At 44.6% G+C, this 12094-nt stretch overlaps 1 protein-coding gene across 2 annotated transcripts in view; it reads left to right on the top strand.

The window, feature by feature from the left end:
- The first annotated feature begins 815 nt into the window (after positions 1 to 815).
- The window catches only part of LOC125013968 (voltage-dependent calcium channel subunit alpha-2/delta-3-like), a 119413-nt gene continuing 108134 nt past the window's right edge, over positions 816 to 12094 (top strand). For both annotated transcript variants that reach the window (XM_047594951.1, XM_047594943.1), the window contains exons 1-2: positions 816 to 1408; positions 1697 to 1778. In XM_047594951.1, coding sequence (XP_047450907.1) covers positions 1284 to 1408; positions 1697 to 1778 — 207 coding nt within the window. In that variant the 5' untranslated portion in view covers positions 816 to 1283. The remainder of the gene's footprint in view (positions 1409 to 1696; positions 1779 to 12094) is intronic.

Genomic DNA, 12094 nt, shown 5'->3' with positions numbered 1-12094 from the left:
CAGGGCCTACAGCTCTGTTAGAACTTTATCATATTTTTTTCAACATAGTATCAATGGCGCGACCCATGCTCCTGTCCCAGTAACAAGGGATGTACCAACTACTGATGCTTTTGTAGGGTTGACCCACGCCTGTTGTTTGACGCTCTCCTCTGTCTGTGCACAGTCAACAGATCGAGCCCTCTGCAGGGGTAAGGCAAGTCTATTCAGTCACTGCTGATCCCTTTCCAGAGCTTGGCCAGAATCCCTCTTTCCGTGCGAAATGCAGTCCATCACATAGGATCCGACGCCTGGGGGCTCTTATCTCCTTTCACCACTCATATGCCCACACACTGCCAGTGCCACAACACTGCCGCAAAGTGCATTTAATTGGCACGCTTTTATGCAGCATAACTATCTTGCCCGGCTCTTCCACCAAGAAGCCGGACACCCCCTATCTTCCCCCTGTGCCTTTTTTTTTTTCATGCACACTTTCTTTTCTCCTCTCCCTCTTTCGTCAGCACTTTAGCAGTAATTCCTGCTTCAGTGAACTGGGCATACAGTGCATGACTTGATCTGACATGAAAGCTGAAGGCTAGGTATTATAGCTCCGTATTACAGCCCTTGAGTGAGGGGGGAGAGAGGGAGAGAGGGGGGATGAGAGAGGGGAGTCAAAAGTATGGCGTAATTCAAAAACAACAATGGCAGCACACTCAGTAGCCTGTCCTCAGATCCTGAGAGAAACGGTGGGAGCGAGAATGTGTGTGTGTGTGTGTGTGTGTGTGTGTGTGTGAGGGAGAGAGACGGAGAGAAAGTCAGAGAGAGAGGCGGCTGGTCGCATCACTCAAGAGGAGTAGGCGTGCTCTTGTGCGCTGCATCGTTTGATGATCTCCCCGGTTCCCCCTGCACCTCCACTCTGTTCTCAGTGGTTGAGGTCATCCAATCAAAGCGATCAGGCAGACTTTCCCTGCCGGAGGAGTCGAGCTCGACTTTGCGTCGGGCGGCATTACCGTGTGCGCCGCACCGGTCAGCGGGGCCACACCGCGGCGCTTTGGATAACTCAAAACAGCAGAGGATCCTGCTCCTTGCAAAGGCGCGTCGCTCATCCGCGTCCCGCGCCATGCCGAACAGCTCAACAAATTGCCATGAATGGTTCAGTCCGCCAGCATAGGTGACTTTTGATTCCCTCCATCTTTTTCCCCCTTTTATGTCTGGCTTCTCTGAAGGGGTGAAGAAACTCCACGGTGGCAGCGGCATAAGCCCAAAAACTCGCACTGTGCGCGTAGGGGAGTTATTTGTGCCCCAAAATGCAGGTGGATCGGAGCTGTGTGCTTTCCAGTGCTTGCTGTGCGTGGCTGCTTTTACTTTTCTCAACTCTGAGCATCAGGGTAACCGGGGTGGGAGGAACCCACCAAAGCATCCCTCCATCCGTGTAAGTAGATCTTCTTTTTACGCGAAGGTACTGCGTTACTAAGTGGTTTCAAACTTAATTAAAATCAACCCAGCTGTATAAATGGAAAATGATAATTAAATGTGTTCCACTAGATTTTAATTCCATATACTTATGTTACATTTGAAGTGTAAAATAATACTTTACTATAGGTAAATTCCCCTGCAAAACGAGTCAAAAAGCATAGTTAACTTATAGTTAGTTTTAGCCTGATTGCTCATATTTTTTTTTTATCTCTTGCTTGCCTGTGTGCATGGTGTGCGTCTGCAGGGTGAAGCTGTGGGCTTCTGCGTTTGGTGGGGAGATGAAGTCCATCTCAGCAAAGTACTCTGGCTCCCAGCTGCTGCAGAAGGTGAGCTGTTTTAGTGCCTGAATTGAACTCTCCAGGTGTCCACCTAGAGCTACACTTTGGGACCTTTGATGCTCGAACATTATTCAGATTTCCACCGGGACAGAGCTTGTGCCTTGTATTTTTCTTCTTGCAGATGGTTAAACTCTCAAATAGGAATAAATACAGACTAGAGAAGACACAGAATAGTTATTTTTTTCTTTTCTAAAAATGATAACCTTTAAATGTTATTTCTCTTTTTAAAGTACAGCTGCGTGAGTACACTATAAGCTAGTTCAGATCCTGCACAGTGCTATGCGACAGCAGGCAAAGCAACTGTTTATTTAAAGGCTTAAGGATACCTTTTTGAGAGATTTTTAAAATTGCTGCGTGGGTGTGAAAGGGCAGCTTAAGAGCGGAAACAATTGGCGCCGGGTAATTTTTGAGTTGAGAGAAATGTCACTTTTCATCTCTTAAACTGGAGGACCCGTGCTTTTTAGCCACTCCGAAATTGGTAATGCACGTCGGCAGTGTAGGAATGGATGTGAAAGCTTATTCGGAACATGTGCCATTTAAGTAGGTGTCAATTATCAAGCACTCTGGCAGATGTGTTCACGCGCACACAAAAAATGTGCGCTCAGGAAAGAAGAGCTTGTTTTTTTTTGTTTCTTACATTTTGAACACCTCTTACCTCATTTTGTGACTCTCGTTTTGCCTCTTCTGCTCTGCTTCGAGGCATTACCATAAGTTTTGAGTGTGATGGAATGCAAATTTTCCCTAATGGAGGGTCAGTTGACGAAAGCTGAGTTAAAACTGGCTAATGGATAATTAGTGGATAAAAGGCCAAGCCGGAAGTGGCCTCTCAGTGGTTGCGCAGACACGGTGTTGTGCTCGTGGCCAACACTTCAGAGCTCTGGTGGATGTAGAAACTCATTATGTTCCCAGGAGTCAGAGGCTAAAAACTGCAGACGTGAGACCTGAGTCTGTCATTTACATGCACGCTAAAACACGAGTTCACACGGAACCCTGCTCACACATAATACACGCGGCAACGCACTGCACGATCAAACGCACAGGCGCATAGACACGCGTGGGCCCACAGCATGGATTTCATCAGCTCCTGATAAGGCACATGAGTGGTGTTATCTTTTTGACAGGATAAAAACTGTTCCCCCCCTACTCATCTCTTTTTCTGCCTCCAAAAGGAAGATAACCCTCCCACGGAGTGACGACCTCTTTATGAAATGCAAATGAAGGCCGCGGGGTTAATTGAGCGAAGAAAAGACTGAAAACCCCCTTTTTTTTGTCACAAAAGTGCATCTTTCACACCAACCTGTTATGATGCAAGCGTAGCGTTACTCCCCGTGCCCTCTCACTGGATCCTACAGTAGTTAGACGTGGAGGATCTGTATCTGCACGCATGCATTTAGCATAGCACGCAGCATTCATGTATGCCATGCCTTATTATTGTGTGTCCGGTACAGTCCAGTAGCTCTTGTCCAGGAATAGTGAGGAGGAAGGACCACAGATTCCCCAAGGGCACATATGCTTTTAAATAGACAGAAAGCATGAAGCATATACACTGTAGTACGTGGAGAGGAGGATGGTACTGAATAGAAATAAAAATCGAGGCTTGTGTGTATGGGTGTTTCCCCCAGGCAGGGGACAGATGGACTCAGTCTCTCCTCAGTTATCGCTCTGACCCCAGCGTAACTAAACTCCCTTGGAAATAATAATACCTCTGCAAGACACACAAACACACACCCACACACACACACAAACACACACACTGCTTTTTGTCTGATTCATTGAACATCCACCATCTTCCTCTCCAAAACGATTAGCTAAATTTTCAGCACATTGAAAACGGTGTAGGGAGTTACGCCGTTGAAAGCATTTAGCCGTGTTGAGTTTCACTCTGCTTTTGACACAGTGGCAAGTGGAGCTGAGCAGCTTACCTACAGGTAACAAATGTGCATCAACAGTTAGTTTCACTAAAAGAGAGGAGAACTTTGTATGCTTTTCTGCCCTCCAGAACGAAATACCGTACGGTCGTTTTAAAATGATCGTATTTTTATTTAACTATGTCCTAAAAAATCACACACTAGGAACACATTTAAAAACAAAGCTTTGAAGCATTTCAATGAAACAACTGCTTTATTCATTGCCTACCCACCCAGTCAGTGTCACCTCTATGCACAACCGCCACATCAAAATAAAAGCATCACAGCTACGCACTGCAAGCGGAGCTGCCTCGGCAGGAGGAACTGAACTGTTGTCTTACCGGTGTCCATGTCTGTGCTGATGGACTGTTTTCGCTTATTTTTTAAGTTTGTTTGCGGTGCCAATGCAGCTGCGCAACCGAACATGAGCTGATCGCTGCCAGTGTGATTTGGCAGGATCCTCCTTGTGATTGGTGAGGAGTAGCTGGCCAGGTGTGAGCTGATGGGGCATGAGCAGGTGTCAGTTTCTGGTAAATCAAATTAATTTCGCTATCCCAACTATTAAAAAATTATTTTTACAGTATATGAAATGTCTGCACATAAAATAAGATCATGCGTTTTGTATCACTGTCGTTAAATTACCGCAATAAGGAGGATATTGGAATTAGCTACACATAGCAGCTATACTACGCAGCTATGCTATAAAGCTATGTAGTTCATATATTGGAATAATAGCGCTTATAAAGTTAAGCTAGTTCACATTATAGTTGGAGCCGTTTCCTCCAGATTTTGACCAGCTCTGTAAATAGTTTATAATCTCCATGGTTTGAAGTCAAGAGCACAAACACTGGCTTTGAAATGGTGGAGATAACGACAATTTTTATTAGTGAACAGCACAAACAACTGATTCGGTATGAGACCTTGGCGGAGCAAGTTAGTAGACTCTGGCAGGCCACCATAGTATTAACATGGTATGGGAAACCCTGCATATAAGCTGTAAAAATAACACAGAAATATATTGTATATCTGGCAACACTGCTGGCCGCTGAGCCATGTGAACGAGGAAATGCATCTTGGACCAATCACAGATGTTACGGTTACATTTTGGGGGAGCTACGCCGTAAGCTGATGTGCAGCTCCCCCAAAATGTAACCGTAACATCTGTGCATTACCTCGAATGACTCAAGTATTGAGGGTATCGATTTCAGAGCATGAATGCCTGGTACCGGAAGTAGGGACATTTCGGTATCGATCACTAGTCTGGAGCCACGGCGTAGCCATGCAGTCAACGTGGCTCGGTGCGATAAATTGCACATCTACACTACCAGTCGAAAGTTCAGACACACCTGTTCATGCAATTCAGTGAGAAAGCGTGTCCAAACATTTTGACTGGTAACGTAAATTTTAAAATGGAACAGAATGACTTCAAAGTGCAAGGGGTTCTCAAGATGTGTGATATTTTCTTTTCACCAGTTCTGAAAGTGTGGCATCTATTGTGGCCCCTGTATTATTATTATTATTATTATTATTATTATTATTATTATTATTATTATTATTATTTGTGTTTAACTTTGCATAAATTTGATGCTTGCTTTGCTTTCCAATTTAATGAACAGGGATTCTTTAAAAGTGCAGTGTTGTAATCATAATTAATTACACAGAGCCACGCAATGAATAACTTTAATTGAGCAGCAATTCAAGTACATTAGTGTCTTAAATTAATAATTCATATAGATGCTCTCAGTTATTTCTGAGAGAGTGAAAGCAGGTTAGTTGGATCGGTTTTAAATGGATTCCTGAGATGAAATGGTTAACATATTGGCATAACTCCCAGGTGGACATTTGAATGCTTAAATTCCAATTAAAATATATGATAGTAATGGCTTATGTTTGTTGTGAAAATTTAAAACCTTCTCTCTTTATTGTTATAAATTAAGTTGGGCCAAATTTATCCACGCTCTCACCCTTCCTCCCCAGTCCTGATCTGTCCTCCCTTCCCACGCCGCTGCCCGCTTCCTGCATCCATCGGAAACAGCTCTAATTTCAAGGTTACGCCGCTGAGGACATGTGTGTGCTTGTGCGTGCCTTAGGAGGGAAAGAAAAAAAAACATGATCAATAGCAGCCTCAGTTTGTTACACGAGTCAAACGTTAGCAGCGTGCAGTATATTTACAGATACCATATGAATACACTGCTGCACGCCTACCCACGTTCACGCGCCCGCGTGGAAGGAGAGAAGACTTGTGTTTGAGACACATTAAACATGTCCCACTGATAGCCTGAATTAGCTCTGTGTGTTTTACCCTCTTCACTGCAATTCTGTTGAAATCTTTAATTTCATGTGTCATTGAGCAACCTGTCTGTACGAGCCAGCCCGGCTGTGATGGCTGTGTCTGCTGGACTTGTTTTCACCTCGCTGACGTTATGGTCTTCTGGAATCAAAGTGGTGGGACATTACGTTACGGCCGAAATAACTTCAAGCTTCTTGTTAATGGGAGACGCGAGAAAAATGATCGGTCTGCGGCTTGTCTGAAAGCACACGTCTCCTTTCCCGTACTTAAAAGCGTAAGCTGCGTCGGAGGGCAGGGAGCAGGCAGCGGGCGTGTATGCTCGCGTCGTGTGTGTGTGTCAAGTTTGCATACGTACTTAAAGCGCACTCAGTCACACACACACACACATACACAGCATCTCTCTCACACGGAGGCGCGTATAAGTGCAAAAGACCAGGGGATGATAGGAAGGTGTAATGGTGTGTGGCGAGACTATTTTGGAATCGATTGGGTGATGGGGAGTGGGTGGGGGCTGTATGTGTGTGGTTTCTTATACAAAGTGGGGCCATACCAATTTCTTTTACTGCCCAAGAGCTTAGTGCCACAAGCCACTGCTGACAATACTACTAAAGGAAAAAATTAAAGAAAAAAAGACCTGGATTGTTGTGGATTCCTCAAAAAAATATACACAGATCAGCCACAACATTATGACCATTGACAGAAGATGCGAGTAACGTTGACCAGCTTGTGTCAGTTCAGTGTTCTGCTGGGAAACTTTTGGACCTGGCATTCGTTTAGTTTCAGGGGTGTCAAACTCATTTTTGTTCAGGGACCACATATCTGATCTCAAGACGGCCGGACCAGTAACACAATAGTTTATTATCTGGTAAATAATGACAGCTCCAGATGTTTCCCATTGCTTCAGTGCAAAAAAGTACAGCTGCATTCAATGAACAACCGTCAATTTGCAAGGTGCAAGTGCAATTTCTTCCTTTATCGAAAATTTTCAGCTTATATCTTCAGTGTAACTTTTACAAATCAATCACATGGGCCAGATTGGACCCTCTGACAGGCCGGTTTTGGCCCCCCCGGGCCTTATGTTTGACACCTCTGGTTCAGATGTTACCACCCACCTAGATCAGACCAGGCACCCCTTCCCCACAGCGATGACACTCCTTGATGGCAGCAGCCATCCCCAGCAGGATGCAGTCTGACACAGACACATACAAACAGACTGTTTAGGAACAAATCCCAAATTCACCAGATCCCAAACTGATCATGAATCTGTGGGATGCACTGGAACAAGCTTGATCCCCAGAGGCTCCTCCCCTCAACCCGCTGGACGTAAAGGCCCCCCACTAACGACATCCTGTTACCAGACACCCTCATGTCTATTCTCTGATGAGTCACGAATGTGAGGATGTTAAGGAAAACCTTATATTTATACTTTTAAACATATATGTGTCATTGCCTCCTGAAATGCAATTTTAAAAATTTGAATGCTGCCGTACTATAATAACCTCAGTTATTTTTTTATTTTTATGATGTATATATAAATACATGCAATATATGTTCATATTGCAGTTGGCAACAGTTCCTCTGCATACACACCGTGCGCAAAGCTTTTCCTTTTCTCTTTTTAGTCGTGATGTTAATCTTTCTTATTCTGCGTAGCAGTTGTGTAATAAACTGGATTGTCAGTAACTGATTAAAACAGTACGAAATTCCAAACAGCCAGCGTCAGCTTTTAATATTAAAAAAAGAAAAACGTTGCTTAAAAATTGTCTTTCGTTTGCATCTTTCACTCGCTTTCCAAAACATTAGGTACACTACTGAATGTGAGTGCACTCGACTAAAATGGGTTTGCCAAAATAATAGAAACACAAAAAATCCTATAAAACCAAGAGATCAATTCATTTTTAGTAATTCACACACCAGCAGTGTTACGTTTTGATCTATTAGAGGACTTCCCACAAGACAGAAACCTAATTTTCTACAAAAGACCGTTTTATATTTGTCTGATTTGCAAAAAAAAAAAAAAAAAAAAGATTTATTTGGAATCTGTATTTTAGTCACACTAACCAGATTTATGAGCGTGACTAATTGCCTAATTTTGAAGTGGAAATGATTATGCATTTCGGTTTTTCACATTCATTTAAAATTAATTACATATTTGGAAGACAACAGCGGAAGAATGGCTCTCGCTGCGTGCCGCTCTGCAGTATGATTTGATGAAATGTTTTTAGATTTTCTGCTCGGTCCTCGGTATTAAACAGCGCTTAAAGTTTTAATTAGATTTGGCGTTCTGCATCTATTCCACCAAAGTGATGCCTTTTTCGTTGCATGATAAGAGTTTTTTGCTTTTTTTTCTGTGCTATTTTGTGCATGCGTGTGCCCGCTGAGAGCAAGAACTGATGTCCAGAGAAAATGTCAGTGATCGGAGGAGGAGCTTACATTCTGCAAATAGTCTCATATTACAAATCGCATGAAGTAATGCAAAAATAAGGAACAAAACATAGAAATATATTCCTGTCGGTGGCTTTGATACTGGATATTAATATATGGGGAAGTACAATATAATATCTACACATGTTACATAAGAAACATGATATTTTATGTCTAATCAAAATCATTATGGGGTTAAGATTTCCAAAATACCTTCTTCTAAAGCCCAAAAAAATATATTAGTTTTTTTTTTGGGTCAAACTGACTGTTTCAGACTTATTCAAAAGGCAACTTTACTTATTTCTTTTTCCGCCCTCTATTTGCCTTTTCTTGCCCCATGGATGACTCTCTGTGTGCATGTGTCAAAGTGTGTGCACGTGCGTGTGTGTCGGAGGGGTGCGGGGGTGGGGGGTGGGTGTTGCATGTGTTTTGGTGCCAATCCGCTGCCAAGGGTGTGTGATGGCTGAGGCGTTGCAGTGTAACAGTGTGTCAGCGAGGGGGAGACGGCTGCAGATTAGATTTAGCTTTGGGAAAATTGAATAGCTGTCAGGTTCGGTTCAGCGTGGCTGGCAACGAGGTGAGTGAAGGGGTGTGTGCAGGGGTGTGTGCTGATCACCGTCCCCCTTTCCCCTAAGCTCCCCTTGCCCTCCCATCTCCATCTCCTGCTTCCCCCGTCCCTCGCTCCCTTGTTCTCGCTGACTTTAAGGCGCGATCCGGCTAAATTTGATTCCTTCGCTGGAAGAGGGTGACGGTGGGGGGGGGGGACAGGGAAAGGAAGGAGGTATGTCGTGTCACGCAGTTAATTACAGCGTTAGCGGGCAGGAGTGCTATCCTTTCATGTCCGAGCTGGCCAGCTTTAGCCAGCACAGCCACTCACTCATACTGTAATTAGTGCTTTGTTGGTGAGAAAAGCAAGAGAAAAGCCGCTGTGAATCAAACACTCTGCCTTTACTGTAGAGCGCTCAGGAGCAGAGAGTGAGGCCCTTTGCTACCGGATTAAGGAATTTAAATTCTTAAAGAGCTCGACTGCTGACGCTGTATTTGCGGGCTCAGGAAATCAAGTGGCTTTTGATGGCTTATTGTGTGCGCTTCACATCTTTGATTTATACCCGCCCCTCTGACTAAAATTCATTTGCCGCCACGAAAAGTGCGGTTGATTTGTGTTTGTGGGAAAGTTTTTTTCCCTTCCCTTCCCAGTTTGAGAAGTCCCCGCAGAAGAACATTGCGCTTGCGGCGCGGGCCCGTGAACACCTCACGCTCAGCGCTGCTAGGGTGACAAATGTGAACGGCGAAGATGAATATCCGCTGTCATCTGTCATCGGCCGCTCAGCTCTGCCTCTGCCTCTGTTGGCCCGCAGATAAAGAGCATCTCAGCGCGGCTGTGCCGGACATTAATTAACACGCAGACACACACACACACACACGAAACGTCTGTAATTATGACAGATTGTTCACCTGGTGTGCTCCAGACCCGAATGCATGCAGAGAGTAAACTTCTTAAAAGGGCGGGGCTTCCGCTATTAAGCACATTAACGTGTGCAGCATTGTGTGAAGGACTGTCTGTGACCAGCTTCTGTCCACATCAATCATGCCGCCGGTTGTTTGGGTCCACCCAGCCTGCTGTAGGTAATGCCAGAGCTTATGAAGAAATACATAGAACAGAAGGAACATTAGACCCATTGCAGCTGCTCCACCAGTCACAAATACCTCCTTATATGGTATAAAACCAGGGGTCTTCAACGTTTTTCTGACCCAGGCCCCCCAAACTGATGGCGAGATTAAGTAGGGACCCCCTACCTACTATATGTGTTCTATATTTAACTAAGCCTAGTGCTTATAATATGCATTATTGCCATTGACATACCTGACATAAACATACCTATATATACCATGCACTGTTAGCTTCTCTTCTGCTAATATTGCCGTGTGCTTGTGGGATTTCATCATAGGCTCTCGGTCAATTGCGGGGAAGCAGACAGAGTCAGCATGCAGGCTAGTGATTGGCTCAGCAGCGATAGAGGCCCTTTTGCCTCCATTTATCCCTTTACTAAAATATGTTGGATTCATGTTAATATGTATTTAAAGAAATTAAAATTTGTGGGGGATGTAGAAACATGTCAACCAGTCAACCAAAGATTTTGCGACCCCCACCCACAGTACCTCTGTAGATCCCGTTGGTGTTTGCGGACCCCCTTTTGAAGACATCCTGAGATACTTCTGCCTTAGTTCTTTCTTTGTTTCTTTAGTTGCAGGCAACCTTTTTGTCAACTCTTCCCTCCGTCAACAGTTTCACCCGTGTGTTTTCGCACCTTCTGCTTACACCCCGCCCTCCCCAATTATTTTTTTTTCTCTCCTTCTTCCCCACTTCCCTCTTGCGGTTTCTCTGTCTCTCTCCGTTCCCTCCATCTCCATCCCTCCGCGTTAATAATGGATAGGCTGCAGCTCCGGCGCTAAAGAATACATGGAAGGGGATCTTGGGACGGCAGCAGCGTTCGGACCTAGAAGCATTGGTGCGCCCACACCCTCGGAAAATAGTTTCGCTGGCCCAGCACAATGCCCGGCGTCTCTCCATCAGCCTCGGCATACAGTGGGGGAAATAAGTATTTGATCCCCTGCTAAATTTGTAAGTTTGCCCACTTCCATAGAAATGATCAGACTCTGGTTTTTATGGTTGTTTACTGGTTATGGGTATAGACAGAATATCAGTCGAAAATGCATAAAAAACACACAATCTAAAAGTTATAAATTGTTATGTATTTTATTAAGGGAAATAAGTATTTGATCCCCAAGCATAACACAAGTCAGTACTTTGTAGAGAAACCTTTGTTGGCAAGCACAGCGATGAGACGTTTCTTGTAGTTGGTCACCAGGTTTGCACACAGCGCAGGAGGGATTTTGGCCCATTCATCTTTACAGACAGTCTCTAAATCCTTCAAGTTTCTTGGCTGCCTCTTGGAAACTCGGAGCTTCAGCTCCCTCCACAGGTTTTCGATCGGGTTAAGGTCTGGAGACTGACTAGGCCACTCCATGACCTTAATATGCTTCTTCTTGAGCCACTCCTTTGTTGTCCTGGCAGTATGTTTTGGGTCATTGTCATGTTGGAAAACCCACTCACGAGGCATCTTCAGTGTTCTTGCTGAGGAAAGAAGGTTTTTGTCCAAGATGTTACAGTACATGGCTGCATTCATTGGCCCCATAATGCGGTGAAGTTGCCCTGTACCCTTTGCTGAAAAACAGCCCCAAAACATGATGTTTCCACCTCCATGCTTAACCGTGGGTATGGTGTTCTTTGGGTCATACTCACGTTTTTTCATCCTCCAAACACGGCGGGTCGAGTTAATGCCAAATAGCTCAACTTTGGTTTCGTCAGACCACAGCACTTTCTCCCAAGCCTTCTCTGATTCATTTAGATGTTCACTGGCAAACTTAAGGCGGGCCTGTACATGTGCCTTCTTGAGCAGGGGGACCTTGCGGGCACTGCAAGTGCTATCCTCCCAACTGCACTGAGTTCAATCCATAACGGCGCAGTGTGTTGCCAACTGTTTTCTTGGTGACGGAGGTCCCAACTGCTTCCAGATCATTAACAAGCTCCTGCCGTGTTGTTTTAGGCTGCTCCCTCACCTTTCTCATCATCATCCTCACTCCATGAGGCGAGATTTTGCGGGGAGCTCCAGACCGAGGAC

The sequence above is a fragment of the Mugil cephalus genome, chromosome 1 (genome assembly GCF_022458985.1).
Source record: "Mugil cephalus isolate CIBA_MC_2020 chromosome 1, CIBA_Mcephalus_1.1, whole genome shotgun sequence".
Lineage (NCBI taxonomy): Eukaryota > Metazoa > Chordata > Actinopteri > Mugiliformes > Mugilidae > Mugil > Mugil cephalus.
This window is presented reverse-complemented; position numbering and strand designations above follow the sequence as displayed.